This window comes from Corapipo altera, unplaced genomic scaffold (assembly GCF_003945725.1).
Source record: "Corapipo altera isolate COAL_440 unplaced genomic scaffold, ASM394572v1 61411, whole genome shotgun sequence".
In the NCBI taxonomy this organism is placed as follows: Eukaryota; Metazoa; Chordata; class Aves; order Passeriformes; family Pipridae; genus Corapipo; species Corapipo altera.
The window spans coordinates 18,957,707-18,980,972 of NW_020884875.1; the positions used below are offsets into that span (position 1 = coordinate 18,957,707).

At 38.4% G+C, this 23,266-nt stretch overlaps 1 protein-coding gene across 8 annotated transcripts in view; it reads right to left on the reverse strand.

The window, feature by feature from the left end:
• MPDZ (multiple PDZ domain crumbs cell polarity complex component) overlaps positions 1–23,266 on the reverse strand; it is a 97,720-nt gene that overhangs the window by 21,602 nt on the left and 52,852 nt on the right. For 5 of the 8 annotated variants that reach the window (XM_027635247.1, XM_027635248.1, XM_027635245.1 and 2 more), the window contains 7 exons: positions 21,295–21,493; positions 12,872–12,976; positions 11,965–12,057; positions 11,318–11,495; positions 9,130–9,240; positions 3,625–3,787; positions 2,824–3,020 (listed from right to left, as the gene is read on the reverse strand). In XM_027635247.1, coding sequence (XP_027491048.1) covers positions 2,824–3,020; positions 3,625–3,787; positions 9,130–9,240; positions 11,318–11,495; positions 11,965–12,057; positions 12,872–12,976; positions 21,295–21,493 — 1,046 coding nt within the window. Of the gene's footprint in view, positions 1–2,823; positions 3,021–3,624; positions 3,788–6,533; positions 6,606–8,518; positions 8,603–9,129; positions 9,241–11,317; positions 11,496–11,964; positions 12,058–12,871; positions 12,977–18,062; positions 18,105–21,294; positions 21,494–23,266 lie in introns of all 8 variants that reach the window. The other 3 variants (XM_027635243.1, XM_027635244.1, XM_027635246.1) reach the window with 3 other exon arrangements.

A 23,266-nucleotide genomic window follows, 5' to 3' on the forward strand; every position in this document is an offset into this window, starting at 1 on the left:
AAGCAAATGTTTTTATATCCTTTTGGTATCCCTTTAATTCCCTTTTTACTAGTTAATACTGTATTAAAAGCTGTCCATAGTATTGTTTTAATATCCTTTTTTAGTGTCCCTTTAATTCCCTTTTTACTAGTTAATACTGTAATAAAAGCTGTTCGTAGTATTGTATGAATGCCAACCGGTAAAGTAGTTATTTTATATTCTTTTTTAGCTTTTGCTTCTCTTTGCTAGTTCTTTTATTCTCACTGCAATAAAAGATTTTTTGTAGTGTTTGAATGTCTGTTGTACTTGTCTTTATTCCAGGCATGTATCCCAATGGGCTAATACAAGAGTCAGAAGGAAATGCACAGCCTGAACCAGGCATAGATGACCGGGGAAGAGTACAGGGATATGGTGCAGCTGTGTAGAGATGGGATCAGGAAAGCTAAGGCTTGGAGTGGGACTTGGCGAGGGATGCAAAGAGTTATCAGAATGGATATTAGGTCAGAAAAGAAAGGCCAAGGAGAGTGTACCCTCCTGACAAATGAGAAGGAAATGTTGGTGACAATGGATATGGAGAAGGCTGAGGAACTCACAAGTGCTTCACCTCAGCCTTCACTGGCAGTCTGGGTCCCACATCTCTCATGTTCCTGAACCTAAAGTTGGAGGTTGGGGAAGTGAAGTCTCTCCCACTGTAAGCAAAAAGCAGGGTCTAGAGTTCTCAGCACAAGATGTGGATCTGTCAGAACAGGTCCAGAAGAGGGCCACCAAGATGACCAGAGGGCTGAAGCACCCCTCCTGTAAAGACAGGCTTAGAGTTGTGGTTATTCAATCTGGAGAAAGCTCTGGGGAGACCTCATTGCAGCCTTCCAGTACTTAGAGGGGGCTTACAAAAAAGAGGGAAAGTGACTTTTTACATGGGGTGGTAGGAGTATGACAAGGGGCAAGACTGAAACCGAAAGGAAAGTTTTAGGTTAGATGTCAGGAAAAAATTCTTAATCCAGAGGATAGTGAGGCACTGGAACAAGTTGCCCAGAAAAGCTGTGGACGCTCCATCCCTGGAAGTGTTCAAAGCCAAGCTGAATGGGGCCTTGAGCTGCTTGATCTAGTTAGTGGTTGGCAACCCGTCCCATTGCAGGAGACTTGGAACTAGATGATACTTAAGGTCCCTTCCGATTCAAGCCATTCTATGATTCTGCATTTACTATCTGAAGATTTGATCTGACAACCATTGTCTTCATTTGGCATGAGCAGGCTCACTATAACACCTTGAAGCACCTATGATTCAGACACAACTGGACATATCAGTATGAATTTGCAGACTAAGGCCATTACTTGCTCACATTTTATTATCTGCCTTTTTTTTGGAAATGGAAAACCACAGTGGAGAAGTCCATTCTAAGAAAAGAGAAATGACTGGAAAAGGACAGCTTGGACCCAGACAAAGGGAAAGTAACACAATACACACAGGTAGTATTAATAGAAGCAGAGACACAGTGAACAGTGAGCAACAGATGCAAATCACTGAATTGAGGGCTGAGCATAACAACAATTGCTCAGCTTCTAAGCAGGCTGTGTCCACCAGACATGGTTACACGGATACTGAGCCCTGTCATTTACAGTGGAGTTGACAATCCAAATGCAGTACTTCCTGCAGTGTTTGCCATAGGCTTGTGGAAAACCCTGGTTAGGCTGCCAGGTGGGGGACGGGACATGACCCACAACAGCTGATGGACAGCTACTTGAGAATACAGGAAGCAAACTCAGATGTCTCCTCTCAGAAGGGGTTGAGATAATTTCTTAGCATTGTTCTGTAGGTCTACAATGTGGAGAGTAAGCATGAAATCACATGACAGCAGACTCAGACAGATGTGTTTCAATATGTCCTCAGAATACTCCATAACTGCAACATGAAGATTTTAAAAACAGATGTTGCAAGAGAACTGTCAAGCAGGTAACACTGGGCTTTTCAACTAAGTTCCCTCCATGAGACTTGGTCCACGGCACCACAAATCCTTTAGTTTCTTTTTTAGTCTGCAACTACCAGGCTATATAATGTCAACTACCAGGCTCTTAATGTCAAGCTTTGTTCAGACTCACCATTCCCTCCCCTGTACCATCTCCCTAATACATCTGCAAATACCTCCACATACAGCTTTGAAGTTACACAAAGCACTTCTGTGATGGTAATGTTACCTATGTCTATCAGAAAGAATGAGAAATGCTGTAGCAGAGAAGACATCTCCAGGTATCATCAACTGAGTTGTGGTAATACAGAAATATTCTTTATGCTCATATACCTATCGGAAATGTTAGCTGCATATTTAGTGGTTTGGTCATTTCACTCCATTAGAAAACAGCACCTGAACATGTAATGATTAGAAGTATATAATAAAAATGGATCTGTTCCTGTTTCCTCAATTTAATTTCCATATTCTGTGTTACACAACATAAAAATATTCTGCTATTATCACACTTCTATAGCTAGGGAAGTAATCAGAGAGGTCTGGAGCACTCCAAAAACAGATGGACTAAAGGATTTCAGTATTTTTCATAGTCTGCAACTCATTGCCCTTCTATATATCTCCATAACCCCAAAACTGCTGTCATCCCCCATTTTTTCCATTTTAAATACACAAACACACCTTTACTTAGCACTACTATAGCCAGAAAAGCTGCAACTAATTGGCTTATATCAGAAGGAAAATCTCGTAGCATAGTGATACATTGGATATACTGGGGATTTCAAAGTTCACTGAAGAACATCCATATTGCAGAAAGAATCCAGTATCTTACTGCATTTTAAATCAGTATGTTTGGGTTTCAGTATAAATTAAAAAAACTCACCTCTAGCAACTCATCTGCAATCTGTAACCTGCCATCTTTTCCAGCTGCTCCATTAGGATCAATTCCCACTATAAAGACACTCATCCTGGATCGGTCTTTGTTACCAGCAAGACTAAGTCCCAGACCTGTCCTTCCTTTTTCCAGCTCAATCATGTGTAACTCCCCCGGTAGATTTCCATAGCGCTGCACGATCTTTTCTAAATGTAAAAGTGTGGGCAGCAGAGGTTGGATTTACATTAGAAAGTTTCACAAGTCACCTAGAGTCAAGATCAGCATCCAGTGGGCAGTATCTGACAGAAAAATCACAAACTGGATGAGAAAATTTTCAGTGTAAACCACACCTTCTTTTGAGCTAAGCCTTAGGTGATTTACAATATTATTTCTAGTTTCCTGTTTTCCTTATAATTTCAGAAAACATTAAAACTTTTCTTAAAAAAGATTTTTTACACATAAAAGCAATCATATTCTCTCCAGTAATGCCTTCAGGTAACAGAAACTATCACATTGTCATCAGTTAATAGGAGGAGTACAATGAAATTCTCTGAGTAGTACTATATGTGAAACAATGAATTTAGACCATGGAGGAAAACAGAGATTGTAGTGCAATGATGAATAAAAAATGCGTTTCATATCTTACCATGAGCACCTGACCAAGTACAACTAAAAGAGCAACACTTAACATCCAAACCACAAAGCACATGATAAAGAAGCAGTTCAAACAGGATGACCCCACTCCCATATCTTATGCAGTGCTATTTTAACACCGAGTATTGCAAATATTATCACAAAGGATAAACTTACTCCAGCTGTAACCAAACTCATCCTCCTTCTCCACATCTTCTGGCACTCTGGTAGAACATGACTGTGCAACATCACAGCTCATTCCTGAAAATGCTGATGGAGGGGGCAGAGGCAAATTATAAAGTGAAGTCTTTTCTGTTTCTGCATCAGACTGACCGAATGCCTGTGGAGAATAAAAAAAATGCAGTGGCTAAGAAAATGCAGACTCTGTGTAGGGCAAACTAGTATACAAAAATGTCAAAATGGTAATGACTATGGCTTTGAAGTTTAAATATCAAGCAACTGAAACTCTAAATTAATAACACAACACAGAAAGGCTGAAAGAGATCATAGACAGAAACAAACACCAGGCAAGGTAAGAGATAACATGACTCCAAATTGTATTTGGAAACAAACAAACTCACAATAAAAGCCCAATTCAGTAAAGTTTTATGTGCCACTTTATATTTCTGAAAAAGTCTCTTACAAAGACTCAAGTGATTTTTTTTTTAATGCTCTAATTGCAAAAGACTTATACCTCATTTTATTTTTAAAAGCCACTGCATATAATTTCTTCCTATCATATGCTTTGAAAGCCAAATACGAGGAAAGGGAAAGGAAACAAAAAACTAGATGCTTTCAAAAATGCCTCCAGGAAAAAAAGAATAACTGGCAATTATGAAAGGAAAATTAAAAACCAAAATGAAACATGATAATTAACAAAATCTACAGTGACTGGACTTTTTCAGTCTTATTTACTAGTTTCCTATAAAGTACACAGTGGAGATCAAACAAAGAAAGATACATATTAAACCACAAGAGACAGATACTTTTAGTCTTGATGTGGTCTATTCATATTCATAAAAAAGTAAGAAGTACAAACACGTGACTACTGCAATGTAATGGTTAAATGCCCAAATCCGCAATATGGCAAGCCTCTGTTCAAGTGATTTCCCCTGAGGAATATGGACTCTGATCAGGGATTTCACTAAGTGTTTTTAATTTGTATGATTTTGTCTTGCTTAGAGTAAACATCTGAGCAAGAAACTTGTGTCTGAATATCATAATTCTGAAGCTTATGCATGCCCAAGAGACTTCGATACTGGAAGATCAGCTATTGATATAAGCAACAAAAACTTCAAAAGAAAACCAACTATTTTTCCAACAGTAGAATTTTCAGGTGTGTTGCCCTAGCTTCATAGCCCTGTTCTCATCATTTCAGCTTTCACTACTTCCATTAGCAAAAGTTTGAATACAGTATTTCAGATTGTGTCTCTAGGTGCCAAAAATATTCAGATAATTTCTTCATCAAAGGAAAGGGACTGAAATGAATAACAACGTACATCTTCCAAATTGAAGGTGTTGAAAAACTTAGGAAGTTACCAATTTAGTCATATTGAGATTTAAGAAAGGTCCCATCTCCCAATGAAGATGACTTATCTGAATTCTGTAACTCCAAAGATTTAAAGAAATTGCAAATGCCCTGTTTCAGTTCTCTCATTCTGCTTCTGCTTGAAAAACATTTTCCTTTCATTTAGAAACTTGTTCTAGGAACTTAACTAAGAAGTCATTAAATGTTAAAAGTGTGGGAATTTTTCATATAACACCCAAACTAATAATTTTTATAAAAAATGCAAATAAATGCTATATGACTTCATATCTTTAGTAACCTTGTCTCATGCTTCTGATCTAAGACAATGTCATCCTGCTGAGATGATACCTAGCATCTCAAAACTGAAGCAGCAAAATTCTAGCAAAGACATTGTCACACATCAGAATGAGAGTAGGGTGGAAACCCTATCTAGTAACATTCAAAGTGATTTTTCACAATCAAAATTCGCATGTCCACCATAAATAAAAGTTGTAACATACCTCCACATATCAAGAAGGAGTGAAAGGGAGAGTAATTCTAGAAACACTATTTTTTTCAGAGTGCTTCCCAGAGTTTAACTAGAAAGCTACATAATACACTGAAAAAATGAGGAAATACAGTGTTGTGGTGGGTTGACCTTGGCTAGTGGCCAGCTGCCCATGAAAGCTGCTCTATCACTCCCCTCTTCAGCTGGACATGGGAGGAAAAAAAACAAGATAAAAGCCACCCCACAGTCCCCACAGCTACCACCACCTTGCCACGCAAACCGATAGCAAGTGTGAGAGCAAACCAGATCAGCAAACCTTACAGTAGTCTCTGTGTTTTAAAACCAGAATTAACATATTAATTTAGGGGTACTCTTTGCAAATGACAGTGTCCAAGAACAGCAAATTTAATGAAAAAATGACTAAAAAACCAAACAAAATATTGGTCAAGGACCTCTGGAAGATCTGTAAGGTATGGATGTATGGCTACATCCTGACAGATTAACATTTATTAACTGCAGCCACCATAATCTGATTGACAAAAAATGCTTCTTTCTGCACCTTTGTACACATGTACCTAAATCTGAATATTTCTGAAGGAAATGCTGAAATGAAAGTAAATGCAAGGCTCCTTTGCGGGAAGGGTGAAAAGCATGCTACAATGCCATTTGTGTGGAGGAGAACACATCCTGCCTCCAAAACTCAACCTGACACATGTGCACAGCCAGAAGCAGAAGCTGGCCTCCACAGTTTACACACACATAAGACTTTTGCTCCCTGAATCGGGCAACACACAGAAAACCTAAAATACTTTAACTCATGAAATACTTTCAGTGTGCCACAGCACAGTATTTCATTTAAAATGCAAAGCATCAGAGAGTGCATGAACCAATTCGGCTACCAGGGTCACTCTGATCACAGCCAAGCAAATATTGAAAATGGCAGCAAGTCTGGAGCTTGAAAAAATGAAGGCACAGGCAGAGGAAGAAGCAGTACTCTGGAAGGTATCACAGGCCATGTACAAATGTAGAGCACACATACAGTAGGACCCACTGATGGGAATCAAGACAAACCTTGAATGGTGTGGGAGCAAAGGGGTTAGTTGGGGAACAACGGAAGGTAACCCTAACTGGATTCGATACCTCCTACAGTAACAGAAAACAGCAATCCACATGTTACAGCACCTCTGGCAATACACAGTACTGTTAATGAATAACTCATTTTCAATTATGGATTCATTTTACTAATTGTAGCAACTTTATTAGTTCTATTTATAAACAGACAAAAGTATTTAATGGTTATTAAGGACCCTGATTCAGCAAAGTAACTTACTGTACACGAACCTTAGTTCAGCAAGAGAACAGAGATGACAAAAGGCCATTCTTATATTAATGCTAAAAAAGAAATTACGCAGAAACTGCAAGACCATTATGTATTCTTTTAAAATATGTGCAATATTTTTCAGAAGTACTTTTGAAAATATAGAAAATACAAGCCATCATTTATATTACATATCTGTTCCCTTTCCTCAGATACAAAACTGTAACAAACATGAAAAACAGTTTTAAGAACACACATGCAATTATATACTACATGTATTATCACAGATGTTCATTGCACATATGATGTATTTGACAACATGGGAAAACAGAAAGGGCACAATCACTTCCAAGATGTAAAACCAGCAAGAAATTATTTTATTAAATCAGAAATGCATGCAAAGAAGAATTAAGCTTTTATTTATTATTGTGTTAGAGGGTAACTCTGTTCCCATTGTGAATAACATGCAGTAAGCACTAATCACAAAAAAAAAAAAAAAAATCTAACTTTTTTAGTATTTCCAAAGATGTCAGCATCTTGTTCATGGTGCATTAAAAGATTTTTCAAGAAGTAGAGGGAAAATATTTTCAGCATCATAAACTGAAAGCTGCTAATGTTTGGATTTTTTCATGCAAAAATAAAAGTGAGATATTAAAGCTGTAAAGTTTTAACCACATAAAAGAAGTACATAGCAGCAAAACACCTCACACACTGATGAGAGAGTTACACTCATGGGGATACTTTAAAATATACCACAGGGACTGATCTTGTATTTGAGAACCTACTCCTCTGGTAGCTCTGAATAGCTCAGATTTAGTAATGACAATCCTAAATTAACAAGATTTTTTTTAATCTTTTTTTTTTCTTTTTTTCAACTAACTTTTGTTCATAATTTTATTAATGTGTCCAAGATGCTAAGGTATCAGAAACTAGCTAGCATTTCCTATAGCACAATGCTGTAGGCATAATACTATGGCATCATAATCACAGTGACATTTTATTTCTTACTCAGAAATAACCAGAGCAGTATTGGCATGAAACACAGACTCAATGGGTAACTCCTTATTAGCAAAATTATCCTTTGCTTAATTAGCTATTAGCAAAGTAGCTTTTCACAGCCCATTTGCATTACTTGGACTATTCTGGAGTACTCAGGATCTCTTTATCTACTAGATAAGCTTGAATGAAAAAAACAAAGTAGAACTGGACTCCTTAGCTACATATCACTTGAAACTGACTTCCTGGCTAAATACAACCTGTATCATATTAAATATAGCTACTCTGTGCAGGCAGCTGGCTATTTGGGTGACTGCACATGAACGAAAGCAGGAAATTTCCTTATAAGATCTCATTATAAAGTACAGATGCAAGTTTCAAAAGATGAAGATAATAAATATAATGCCATTTATGAAGATCACAATGTAATGTATGTGTACAGCAAGAGCAATTGCAATGTTTCTTCTTACAGAGAAAAAAGGGTTTGTTAGTACAGTCAAAAAAAACACAACAAGCTTAATAATTTGAAAATAGAACAAAGAACTACAATTAGAAATAGGAAAGGAGCATTCTCTAAACAAAAGTAAGTTGTGATAAAGTAATGGCATCACTCCCATCCCAAACTGGCCTAAGCATTCAGCAGTGCCAATTCTGTTCATATCACAGCAAACACAAAAGCCTTATTTTAGTAGTTTGAGTATCAAAAATCAACATTCAATAAAGCTTTTTCATGCAACTTTACCTTAGATGACTGACGATAAAATGGGTTAGTAGTTTTCTGCCCACAGGGAGCAGAAGCTGAAGAAGGGCTATAAAGAGACTCTGGCTGGGGAACAAGAGTTATGAGACAACTAGTAAATAAACTCGCAGCTTACACAGACTCTACAAAGAGGAAGTTTAGTTTCTAGTGATGCAAGCAACTTATATTAAAGCTCAGTAGCTTTTGTCTGCAACGTCCATGCAGTTTAGTGACAGAAAACTTCCGTGTACTTCTAGGTCCTTTCATTAACGTCCAAAGAATTTTTTAACAGGTGCTGTATTTCTGCATGCGCTCCTCAGACACGCTGTCAATCTCTAAGAGCTGGTTTTAGTTAGACTCCTACTCTGCCCCCCAACAAATTATCTTTCTTGAGGCTTTTCAAAATAGTTTGTGGACGGAGTGCTGGAGGGTAATTCCAAATCCAAATCGATTTCATTCTAAATGGAAATAATACTTAAATCAAATCATTGTTCCTAAAGTAGCTGAGATGGCACTTTCAGGATTAAATATCCCATTCCCAAACACCACCATCTTGAACATTTGTTTCATTTATTACTATGTATTACATCTCTTTCAATATTCTTAATGCTTACCCTTGGTCTGCTTATAATGCTCTGTACCATAAAGACTACAGGATTGCCTGCCTTCCGTATGGCTTCCACAGCTTGTTCATGGCTGGCATCTCTGAGGTCAATTCCATCCACCTGTAATTGGAAGGCCTCATCTTAACATTGCAAGAAGCTACAAGAATCATGAGTCAGTTTTGAGTTTTGGTTAGGAAACTTTGACTAAAACCTGAGCGCAAACCTCTGTTTCTAGTGGAAAGCTTTCTACTAACTTGGCCTAAAGTCCCTCACACACAGATTTGAGATTTCCAAGAGCACTGAAAGGACATTAAATAAATATTCTCTTATTATTCTGGTTTAAAAACAGGTTTTTCAACATTCTTGGTTCAGGCTCCATTCATTTTTTCCATTGGCAATATAACATATAAGATATGATAATCTGAAGACAGTGGTAGTTTTTGCCAAATACTGCTTCCTGTAAATCCTATCTTAGAGAAATCTGTCTCCTGGGACTTTATGAGATTTACAAACAGAAACTTGTTAGGTGCTGTAGAGTCTTTCACAACGGTTTTTTGGGGGAATTGTTTGTTTGTTTGTTTGCTTTTGAAAAACAAGATAAGACCAATTTTAGCTACTAGGCACTTTCTCCAGAAGTCAAATTTTTAGGTCAGAGCTGAAAAGCTTTCTCTCTTCTAGAAGAAGGCACTTACAAAGGATGGCTAAGGATAAATTTTTGCCTGGTTGTTTTTCTTCATGTCTTCATATATATTAGTGCGTGAAAAAAATTTGTCAGGTAAGAACAATGTTAAGGTGAGGTTAGCATCAGTAAAGTATTCTCACAAGGACCACAACAAAAGCTAGAAGCTAACACAGAAAGGTTATTTGTTAGTGGTAATTTTTGCACACAAAGTTATATGACTTTATATGACAACTTTTTAATTGTCTAACTCTACCTTAAACTTAACCATTCGATGTAAATAAGAGAGCACAAAAAGAACCTGAGAGAAATTCTAAACCTATGAGTAACTGAACAAAGGCTCTCCAACTCCCCGTGTCTATACTGTATGCAATAGTGGAGATAAAGCTCAGATATGTCACAACCTGAGAAACTGAAATAATCCATTCAGAAACAGTCACATTAACATAACATTTTAATTTCACTCACCCATTCCAACTTCTGCAATTATCACTGTCAGAGCCAACTGCACTCATAAAAATCCAGTTATTCAAATAAAATGACTATTTCTATTTTGTGGCCATCAAGCAAAATTCCAACTCCCGTCTTGTTATAACAAACATCTTGTTATACCAAAAACTGTTCCATCCTATTGAAGAAAGTGCTACTTATACTAAGGTATTATTTCAAGATCTTTGATAGGGATCTTGTACCAAACAGCAAACTGCAGCTCAGTGCCACTGTGTAAAGCAAGCCCAGTTTGACCCAGAATCACCATCTCCGTCACCCCCCTTGTTACATTCTTACTGATGGACAGTCAGCTAAGGACATCCAGCAGGATGGAGGGCAGTTCCTAAGAGCCTGATGCTGGAGACACGGTAATGCCTGACACTGATAATCATCACAGGGAAGACCTATTCTTTCAGCACGTTCATTCTTCAGTATCTTTAAGCAAGAAAGCAAAAGTGGCTGTATGAACACAGGACTGGCTAAGTAGAAGAGAAATCTAGATAAATCCCTTCATGCAACACCAATGGCTACCTCACCCTCAGGCATGGACACAAGTGTACTTACTTTCTCAAACATCAAACCCAGATTTCTTCATGTTAGGAATTAAAAAAAAATGTGTCTCCTTCAATTACTGCATAAGATGCATAAGAATGATGTGATATGATTAAGATTTAAGAGGGAAATAAGCTTGGTATTTATTTGCATGATCTGCACTGGCCATTTCTGTTGCTACCCAACAGAACAGTGAAATCTTTTAGCTTCACCAAACTTAAGCTTTTTCCTACACATGCTGGCTTTAAAAAAGGCAGGTTGAACTGCTCACATAGTCAGTCATCTATGCTTCAGGTTAGATATTCAACTTAACAGACAGCTGACTGCACATAAACATCAGCAGATGGTAGCACAGTCTGCATGGCTCAAGTGGTGTCAGCTGGAGCAATTACACAGCTGTCAGCCCAGAACTACAAATCCATCTCAGCGGCTCCTGAGATGCTGGGGGAATTGCAGCAAAAGGCATTCAGCTGGTACCTCTACAATTCGATCTCCAGTTTTCAGAGTTCCATTTTTGCCGGCTGGGCTGTCTTCCAGGATGTGCTTGATAAAGATCCCTCTCATCACTTCTCCATTACTCAGGCGGCTCCCCATCCCTCGTCCTCCAACAATGCTGATCCCCAATGACTTGCTAGGCTCTCTCCAGAGTTCAACCCTGTTGTGAAAAAACAAGGGCCAAAATAAATGAAAATCTGTTGTGATTATGACAATGCTGCATACTGAAGACACCTGGATTTGCACAGTTATTTTATTCTGAAATAACCCTCCTTGCAAAGTTTTGTTTTTCAGTTGGAGTTATCGTCTGAATTGCTCAGCAGGTCTGTAATTGAGTCTAGTGTTGGTCACTTTATTTTGGATTCTGATAAAAACTTTGAATCCTTCTATTCATCTCTTCTTTCTGGATCCCAAAGAATCAGCCTGGGATAAGTAAAGATAAATTACTAAAACAATCAAGACACTATTAGATTTAGCCCAATGGCAGTAAAAATCAACTCCTGCAATGCACAACATACATAATTGCAACAATTCTGCTGGTTTTTTACTCCTCTTAAAATATACTATGTGTTTCAAAATTTTTAAATTTCATATGACATTTTATTCTGTGCGACTAGATCTGCACTTACTTTCTGGGCTGGTTCCAGTTACTGAAAGCTGCATTTTGAAGTTCACTTTCTTCTCCCTCCCCCTCTTCACGTTCTGGAAGCTCTGGGAGTTCCCTAATGATGAACAGGAACATGCAATTCATTTTTAACAAACTCATATAATGATTAGATTTTTCTGAAAAATTTCACGTATTGAATCACCCTGCCAGCACTAGAATTTGTACACAGGATTCACATAAGGAATTTCTTCTTCAGATGTCTGTTAGAATACATTTGGTGTTTGGGGATTCTCCATTCACTTTTTTCTGCAGTGAAGTCGCTATCCACAACCACAGACTAAAAGACTATGCAATTTGGAACAAGAACCAAATCAGAGATAAAGGTAATTATTGACTGTTTTCAAAATGGAATAAATAACAACAGCACTTTAAAAATGTTACTGCTTTTGGAGATGAATTTAAAAAATCCCCAAATATTATTAGTCACTTTGAAATTTTGGACTGTAACTGCAATGAATTTTTGAAACTCAAGGAAAGGATGGCAGAATTAGTTCTTTCCACTTACATTCTGGGAAGACCATCAATACTAAATTCTTATGTTGAAGATACTGAGTATTTGTGGCAACATATAAATCAAACTGCATGGTATTCAAGAGAAATTCAGGATGAAACAGAATTCAATCTCCTTTTTGGGCAAATCAAACGGTATGAAACAGATCAAACCTTGAAAAAATGTTCAAAAAATTTTCTAGTCAAAGCAAAAACTGTATTCTGAACAGCTTTTTATTGTAACGGCTGCTGGTCTGAAGAAAATCACGCATTTTTCGTCTCTTCCAAAACAAAACTTATCTTCCCAATATCAGTAAAGTGTATGGGAAGAGCTGCATCTGAGAGCTCTGTGGGAGAAAACCATAAGCCTTTTGACTCACCTGACAATATGTGACGGAAAAAGTTCAGGTGGCACAGCTCCCTCTGTCTCTTGTCCCAAACCGACCCTGTACTCATCTAAATTTTCTGCTGGCACATATGTAATACTGCAATAAAATGGGACATGATTAAAGTAGCATGAGGACTGCCGGTCCTCCCTTTGGTGGGTGTGAGGTATGGATATGAGGAAGCCACTCGAGACTACTTCATTGACTTCAAAGGCACAATGCAAGTACATTGGGAGTAAGCTGTTATATGAATCCCTTTGCAACAAATATGCATTTATAGTCAAATTAAGTAGCTGAGCAGCACATATATTTCTGTAATTAAAATAAATGGTGCTTGAACAGTGACCAGAGTGTTAACAGAGACAATCCAGCTTCAGTTAAATACAGAGTCCTCAAGGAAAGACAAACACTGAAGGATTTGTGAAGTCTGAGGCACCATTACCACACTAAATGACTGCTGAAAATGTTTCTGAAAGTTGGATTGTAGGAGGTTTTGTGCTTTCCTGTGTGGTTTTGTATTTATTTTGTCCACAGATTTGGACATACAAATGTGTTACAGCATGCCACCTACGCTCCAGGGAGCAATCCCCTGCTCAATTCCTTCCTCCACCCCTTCATGCACTTCTAGGCAGTTTGGGGCAGTCAGATAGTCATGTTTCACCAACCAAATGACATTCAGACTCTACTCAGTGTTTGAATGCCAGAAACAGAAATGGTCCAATAGAATGGGGAGGAGGAAACAAAAGGAAGGAAAAAAAGATTAAGACATGAAGAATATTTCTTAAAAAACTCCACTCTATAGACAAAAGGATACCATGATATAAACAGGGCTACTTAGATGGCCCTCCTTTAATGATGCTTTGTCTCCTTAAAAGCATCTAGTTCTACAAAAAGTAGCTTATTGTCAGATACAAGTCTGCCAAGAAATAAGGTTAATGGAAAAAAGACAAGGGAAAAAAAAGTCTGTCTACTCATACATCACATTGTTAAAAGAAAAATTAACATATTTCCCCACAGAAGAGACAGAGGAAAAAAAAAAATCTGGACCACTTCACAAGGATGTGTAAGCTGCTGAGGAGAGACTCTTTCAGCTCTGAGGCTAGAACCTGGAGCTGTCTCCTGTCTGTCATTCCCTGACTGAAGTTCTCTGTCTGACTGTATCACTTTGCCAAAACCCAGAGACCTCCTGAAGAGGAAAAGTGAACTTCCAAACCCTTAGGGAGTCCCAAAATGCAACAGCAGCTAGAGAGAGAAAGAAAGGAGCTGAAAAACTCTGAGTTGTCCTGAGAGCTGAACCAGAATGGAATGCGGAGGAGGTGGTCCTGCCCTCTGCTGCTGCTACCATGCTAGCAAGCTGAGAAAGAGCAGAGGAGCTCTGGTAAGACTGAACTGAAAGCTGCCTTAAATGCTCTAACCCAAGAGAAGTGAAGGTCTCCAAGAAAAATCCCCTGAAGGCTGGGGCTCGGGATTGGAATTTCCACAAAATAAAAACAAAAATCCTGACTGCCATACTTAAATCTGCTGCCTCAGAAAAATGAAGGACACTAACCAGTGCCACAAAAAACTGAAATGAAGGAACTGTGGCCTGAGGAGTGACAGAAAGACTTTTCTCTTTTCTTCTTAGGCTTTTATTGAAGGAAAAGAGGAATTTAATTCAATGTAAATATATATATGTGTGTATAAATAAACCTTCGTAAATATTTTCCCCTTCCCCCAATAACGAATGGTTGTGTTTTGTCTGAAAACTCTCCACATGAAGTGAAGAAGATATCAAGTCCGTACCATCGATAAACCCTCTCACAGGGACAAACTGTGGGAGGGGGGCTTGAACTTAGAAATTAGATTCTTGAGTTTCAAACCACCACACTGTTACACCCTGACTGCCACTGATTCCCCTTCTCACTGGTTCTCTGCTGGATACAGCAAGCATCAAACAGCAGCTCAAATTAACTTTTATATGACTAATGCTGTCAGTTCAAAGCACTCTACCAAAATTATCCTAATGACCACATTTATTGGTCATCTTGGTCTGTGTCCCAGCATGTTCCCTACCTCCTCTCACATTTACCATATCTAGAAAAGTGCAAAGAAGGTCATTATGAAAGTGCTGAACAGAAGGAACTCCACAGTTCTCTAATGGAAATTTCTGAAACATCCATATTATCACCAGCTTTTCCTCTTCTTTCAATCTCCTCCAGGTTGTACTTTGGCCCTTTTTTTCAAGCACTGAAGTGTTACTGTGCTTGACACAAAGTATTTTCCTTTTGAAGTGGTGGGAAGTTAGCATACACTAGAAAACAAACACTCAGCAGAAGGTCACTGACTCTTATCTGCCTTTCCTGAGGGCATTCTAGCACTGGGAAAGACTAATGACATGCAGCAGTGAAGACCCAGCAGTGAAGACCCAGCAGTGAAACATCAACACAAGAGAGGAAAGAACTTTTGAAAATAATCACTACTACTTCTTAGCCACCTCAAACTCCAGGTGTGTTGAAATATAGCAAAGTGCTAGTACTATGCTCAGAAAACTCTCACAGGTCAAATGCTGATGCAGATGCTCCACCCAGTAAGCCCATAAGGATACCTTGCCTCTACAAAAGCTACAAGATGTGCAAGTTGCATTTCAATGTAAGAAAATGTAACATTCATTAAGTTACAATAATCAGTTTCACCGCAATCAAATTCATCAATTTTCACCCTATAAAAACAAGTAGGAAATAATGTATTTTCCCTTGGTAGACAGCTGCAGTAAAATAACCCAGAACTGCAAACAATGTTTCTGTTGACTGGAAGGCTCAGACAATCTCCTTTATGCTAAACTGCAGCTGTTCAAAGTATGGAAAGGAGAGTGGCACACTCCTACAGAGCAAAGGGATAAGCCCAGATCCAGCCTGGATGTATACAGCAGAATGTGATCTCTGACAGTACAGTGTCCAGTATCTATCAACTCTTGTCTAGTCCTTTTGTGCAAGGGGCACACGGCAAGCAATTATGCAGGGTGCCAAGGTTCAAAGGTAGTAGTAGTCCTTACCTCTCGTATGTCAGCATTAGAGGTCAGCTAAGAGTGAGGCAAACCATGTACACTCCAAGTTCTGGGATATCCTATGGTTTTATATGATTTAGTAACTGATATTGTGCTGGAACATTTAAAAGGTATGACACAAAGGATGCTCTTAAAGAGCCTCATATGCTACTTAGTAGCATCTCCGAAAAGCTGCCTTACCTTCCCTTTCTGTGTACAGCACAGGAGCTAAGGAGAGAAGTTCGCTCCACCATTTTAAAAAAAAGCATCTAAAATTGAGCAATTGAATTACCTAATTGATTTCCACAGATGGAATAAAATTTAGATAGTCTCATTGGGAGTTGTTACATATTAGCTCTTTGGAAAAATACATTATTTCTATTCTAGAGCTTAACTACAGTTTCAATAGTGTATTTTAAAGCACTCAAAGGAACATCCAGTGTGTTTTTAACTGTTCATTCTTATCTACAACTAAATTTCAGTAATGCTTCAGCTATTTCTCAAATATAAACCAGAACACTTGCATTTTGCAAAAAAATAGCATAGAAAAGAAAACTAAATTACATGGATCAAATACACGAAAAGTTATATGCTGCGTAATTCACCTTTGTTTCTTGCTCATGATTTCCAAAGTTCAGTTAATTGCAAAGGTTTCCCTACCTGCTCTTTTTATCTAAGCTGTATTATTGATGTGACTGTCCTCACTCTCTCCTTTTGCATGTTATTGTAATGAAAAGTTATACTTAAAAAACCTCTGTCTGATGTAAATTACAGTTTTAGGAAATATGTATACCAGAAAGTAGTCTTTGCTATGAGGCATTCAACCTGATTCTGCCTTCTGTAACACTTGGTAAGGTCACATTGTATTAAAGACCTTCAATTTACATGAGTTTTTTCCCTGTTAAACATGAGCAGACATGCTTTTCCCTGTACTCATGAGCAGACACTCCCCAGTTATCAAATCCATCACTTGCTGGATTGCTACTGTAGCTCACTTGGAGGTCACATTGAGGTCTGATGATATCCAGCATCATCCTGAACAGGTCAGCCTGTGACTAGGATGATGAGGGGCCCAGAAGAAGTGCATCGGGCTCCTCTGACCGACTCTGTTGAACCTTGTGCTGTACAGTGGAAATAAAAATCCACTCTGGCACCTGAATGGTTCATCTGCAAAACAGACTGGCAATTGCCTTGATACAGTTACAGGGAAGACAGTAAGAGTAAAAAATACCAGAAAACAGGGATGAAGACACAGAAAACAGGAAACAAGTAAATTACTGTTTTACTTCTGAGCTGTATTTCCTAGCTGCAAGAAAAGTTGAAGTTCAACAACTTCAAAGGAAAGTATATGATCGTTTAACCATCTCCTCTCTTTCAGAGCTGTATAGCTTGAAAGAGAAAGTGTTCTGGTCTTCTTTCTTGAGAGATATAACCACTTCTACCCCAGAGGTATGCACTAGCAACTAAAACAGTGACAATGGAAACACCAATGGTTGTACATATGAAAGTATCTTGTAAATATGACACCGCATGCAGTACAGAGGAACATTTATCACATGCTTAACAGTCACACGAAACCTTGAAACACCAACAAACCAATTAACAAAGTATGGAAAATGTTCAGGACACATTACTCTAACAAACATTTAAGGTTTACTTTGAACCTCTTTATACATGAAGTAAAATGTAAGTGCCACAGAAAATATGACACTGAGATTAATCCAGATATCAGTACAAAGTACTCATGCCAATTCTAGCAGTGAACCTTGTACACATACACACACATGCACACGTGCTCTGAGCACATCTTGGGTGGCCGTCACAGATAAAATTTAAAAATATTAGCCATAATTTTTTAGAATACAGGTATTTTCACTTCAGACTTTAAAAGTATGCTCGAATCTTCAAGTTGAAAGCCATACATATAAATACGAGTATACACCCACACTCATATCCTTTTTTAATCAAAAAATGTATATATATACATCCACATGTGCAGCCACATGTGCATGCACACACGAACATACGCAAGGAAAGACAGAATAGGTACCTATATCTGGATATATCCCTGACATTACTATTGATGTCATAAAAGCATGGAATGATTTTAGAGACAAGTTGCAACATAGAGCCATAATGAGTGTCTGAATTGCCAATACTCACACATAACAGAGGGCCTGATCATCAGCAGGTGCTGGAGAAGATCTAGAATGTGAAGCATACGATGCAGCATCTTTTTACAATGGTGTTAACAAATGTTAATGTCTCATGCTGAATGTGAGAGGTATATTTATGTAGTTAAAAGTGTGAGCTGCTTTTTTTTTGTCCTTTTTTTTCCCATTCCACCTCTGCTTCATCCCAGAAAGCATCTGCTCTTTATTATTGTCTATAGCAGTGATTATTAACAGGCATGGAAAATGGAATTGCAATCTACATTACTTCTTGATCAGGAATTCATCCCCACACTTCAGTCAGGTGAATTCTAATACACCTCTAGTAATTATCTGACAGATGTTACAAGCAGCTGCTGCTGAGCACAAAACATTGGCTATTATTACAGAAATATAAAAGCTCCTGGCAAGGTAGAGTGAGACATGGAACAGAATGCATTCTGGTAAGACCATACATCTGGTTTACCACACATAAAGGAGAAAAAAATTAACTATCTAAATCTGAAGCTCAGATTGCTGGTTCTTGACCTATTCAAAATGAAATTTCCTTTAATAAAATTTAACAAAGCCATTAAATGGCCAGTAATAATGGCTTTGTATTTTCTCTGCAAATACTGTTTGCTGCTGAAATACAGCTTTGACAGTAAAGTACTCCTACTTAATCACTTTTTGGGGGCAACCTGCTAGCCAAAAGAAGCTCAGTCTAAAAGTCAAGGTGCCAATATTGCGATAAGGACAGAGAAGAATGATATCTCAATGGTCACATCCAAGTGCTAGTGTAGCCTTGCTTCCCAAGGAAGACACTAAAGAGATCCAATTTAAATATTTGAAATGCTGGCCCTTGTATCACAAATGCTGCAAGGTGATGCACCACATTAGCTCTGAATTGACATATACAGATGTGTGTGTGTGTCTGTGTGTGTATCCCTCCCAGAAAACATGAATTATCAGGACATAATGCTCCTTATCTACAATTTCTGATTTGAGACATTATCCACTCACTTTAAAACCTTATTATAGTAATAAGATGAAGAACATAAATACAAAAAAACCCCCACAAAATCTTAATTAAAAACATGAATAGCATCTGCCCCTTTTCTGCAAAATCTTTCAGAAAGAGGATGCACTTTTCTCTGGAAAATCTGAATATTCACATCTAAGGCAAGATTTTAGTATTTCCAACGTATCTGCAAAAGACTATAAAACAAAACTTAAGTCAAACAGTGTAAAACGCAGCAGCTATAAAAGAATAAGCACAAATAATGAACACATCTGTATTTGATCATGTAACTACAGCACTAATAAAGGACTCCTCATAGAAGAATGGTGCTGCAGCAGTTGTGTATCTAAGCAGATATATACACACACATGCACATGCACATACCAACTGATATCAGTCATGACAGTTAGAATTACAGTTTGGAAGCCTACAATAATAACCAAGGACACATTTTATCAACATTGACTTGTCAGTATATAAATACATTAAACATTGACAATAATGGAATTCATTATATGAGCATACCCCTTTATTTCAACAATATTACATTAAATCATAATCCTAAAGGCATGACAACTATGGGGCAGACAATTAAACTACAACCCACAGTGAAGGTATTTTGACCACCTGTTCCCAGAATGCCAGGTCTCTTCAAAGTAGAATACTTCTGCAGAAATATGGAATGCCCAGCTGTCCAGTCTGAACTGACAGAAATCACAACTACCTGGAACCACACTGGGATTGGGACTGATCTCTTTCAAAGCCACCATCTTAAATAAGTAGAGGCTTCTATTACCCACAACTCCATGAATCCCATTTGTTTATCTGACCCAATCCATGTTACCACAGGTCTGAGAAAACCAGCCACTAGGTTTTGAAGTTGCAAAGCCAGCATTGGCGTGTCTACAGCACCATCCACAGCTTCAGGAACAAGTTAATTTCTAGACGGTGCATGAGGGTAAAGTTAACTCCACAACTAAGACAGCAAGAAAGAAGTGTACTTTAAGGCAGAGTTAAAATTCTGCACATTGTGTGAACTTGAGAAGAAACTTTCTTATCAACTGGGTATCTCAAAACTTGTATTAATTACTACACATTTAAAATAGTACTCCCAAGAGCAGATATTTATGCACAAGAGCAGGAGTTTCTTTCTATATACTGATAAAAAATTGGAACTGACTTCAGAAAACAGGGTGTTTCTGCTGTTTGTCACAGATGTACTGATATGTTTTAAGCATTATTTTTCTGCATTAACATCATATGTCATACTTTCCATCTGGCAGTCAAAACCAAAACTCATTATAGAGATCAAATGAAATCACTTGTGTAATGGCCAGGATAATCCTCCTTTAAGAACCACAAACATCTTGAGGAAATAATTATTTTCTTTAGAAGAGTAATGAATGCAAAATTCTGACTAACCCCATTCTTTCAGTAAAACCATGCAGAGCAGTAATGATGATGCTTACTCATGACAGTAATTTTCCTAAGAATATCCAAAGTCTCACACAAGTGATTTTATCTTTGAAATTCATGAAAATGTAATTGTAGCATTAAACCTCCATTATACAGGGAAACTGTTGTTTAAACATGTCTTAAAATGGCTTTTGGTGGTCCTCTTTGCAAACACATGCTTCTTCCTCCCAGCACCCCCCATGTTATCTATGCAGGAATGTCCTGCATAGCCCCCTTGTTATCCATGCAGGAATGTCCTGGGAAGGTGTCCTGAGCCCTTCCTGTGATTGGGTGTTCCTGTAAACCCCTTGAGACTTCTAATTGGTTACTCTGTGAATCCTCCTAAACCCTATAAATGTAACATCCCCAACAATAAACGCTCTCTTGCCTCCTCTCCATGCTCGGTGTCCTGTCTCCCTGCCGGCCATGGGGCCACGTGCGGGGGGGGGGAGGGGGAAGCACCTTTCCCCTCCAGGCTCAGGGCCTGAAAAGACCCCTGAGAAACCCCTGGAGTTCCCTTTCCCCATCCCTCAAAGCGTCGCAATGGTTCTTCAGATGGAAACGGAACTAGAACTGGGCCGCCCCACGCCGTGGGTGGGGAAAGGGATCCAGATGTAATCTGAAGGTGAATTATCCAACTGAAGCTGTAACTTAAAGGTAAATTCATGTGTAAGAACATACAAAATTTTCACTTAAAATACTTGCATAAATAACCAATTTTCAATTATTAGCTCTTTCCTACCACAATTCAACATCTGGCTTTACCTACTTTATATCTGGTCCAATGAGTGAATGCCGTCTCAGCATAGCCCGGGCTTGTGCATTGGTTAAGTTAGTGGTTGACTCTTCATTAATGGACAGGATGCAGTCCCCCACACCAATCCGCCCATCACGACTGATTGAGCCTCCATGGATGACACTGCGAACTATCATTCCCAAGCCATCTTTATTGGAGCTTACTGTCATCCCTAGAGTGAAAACACATGAAACAATTAATGTCTTTGAGCCTCAGCTCTGGGTGCCAAGACAAGGAAATGAAACCTGGGCCACATGGGAGGTAAAAGTCAGTCAGCCAACCTGCCAATATCAGCAAGCCTATAAATGTTGCTCTTACTCTCCCTTGCATTTCTTCTATCCAACAGGAGACAGCAATTACAAATAGCAATCATAGTACCTTTACTTCACCTTGTTGTCATTTCACATACTAGGCTCTACATAAAAAAATTAAGACACTGGAAAATTTAAGCAAAAAATAAACAAAAAAGGTAATGAAATTGCTTCAAATTCACCTCTTGTGATGGTTCATCGAGTTTATACGTTTCAGTTTAGTTTATGATGATTCTCTTTGGAAAGAAGGTCAAATGATTAAACAGGTAATTAGGAGCACAGGCCCAATACAAACACACACTTATTTTCAACAGAAAGCCTGAATCAGATCTCACTGAGATAGCGACTGCCTTACCACTCTCCTAGGTGGGCCACAGCTTAGGCCCAGAAGAGTGTTCTGTGAGAGTCTCTGCTTTGCTTGTGGATACAGTCCACTATTTGAGTTACACCACGGTCCCACCTGTGCCACAGCAGGACTCCAGTTCTCTATATTTACAAATACCCTTTAACGCCACTTTCTTCTCACTAATGGGAAATGAGACAGATATTCTCTCACCGCTCCTTCCCCAGGGGGAGCCCACAGGGACTTACTCGTGCTGGGCTTCACATGTCTGTGAATGTTCTTACATGCATGAGTTGTCACCGTTATTTGCAGGGCACTTGGTGCTCATGAAATAAACCCTGATAACAGTTTCAGGAAAAACTGTTCTTCACTAAAGCAGTGGAAAGGCAGCTGTAGGGTCAGGACCCTTAAGTCTACCCAGAGGACTTCCACTATCTTACTACTGCCAAACATGGTACTTTTCTTTGTGCACTAACATGAAAGTTTTCATTTGCTAATAAGGTAAAGCCACTGAAATAAGAGCATCTTATAGAGGAATATCTACTGGAGAAGGAGGCAGTGACTACCCCACTGGGTTCTCCTGGTTTCCAATGTAAAACATCAGGCTAGCAAGCACTGGGAGTGCAGCTGTACGTCTGCAAGTGCTTACCTTACTGTCCAGACTGTGAGTGGACAGAAGATGATAGCTACCAGAGAAAAACCTCCAAGAATACTAGCTAAATAAATTCCAACAATTTATATACAAACATGGCTACAGAAGACACAGTCTGAACTCTTTATTTTGTGAACTTAGACTTGGGAAACAGACTGGTTGAACAGAGTTTATAAGGCAGCTGTTAATTCCAGGCTACCCAGGCTCAGCCGGCCATACAAACATCTGACTATATATTTGTCTCAGAAAAAAAAATAAAATACTGTAAACATTTAAAGAATAACCATAATTCAGATATTAATTTGTGGGGTTTAGGGCTCTTTTCAGAAAATAAGAATCTTTTAATAGTGCTAGTTCCTCACATCCCCTTGCAGTTGAGATCAACATAGTTGTCTAAAGTATGAGAAGGTAGTCCTGCCTAGTAAACTGCTCAATAATGTTCTTAGACATAGGAATACATGTACTTTGCTACTTTGGTATGTGGAAGTCAAGGTCTAACTTTGGAAAAACTGCAAAACCCATCTTCATGATGACCCTTTATATTAAACTGCTGAAAGAATATGGTGTTACTACTGACTGGAGTAGTAACACCATTTGTATGTATTATTTGCCAGTTAATAATGTAGGTGTGGACAGGTG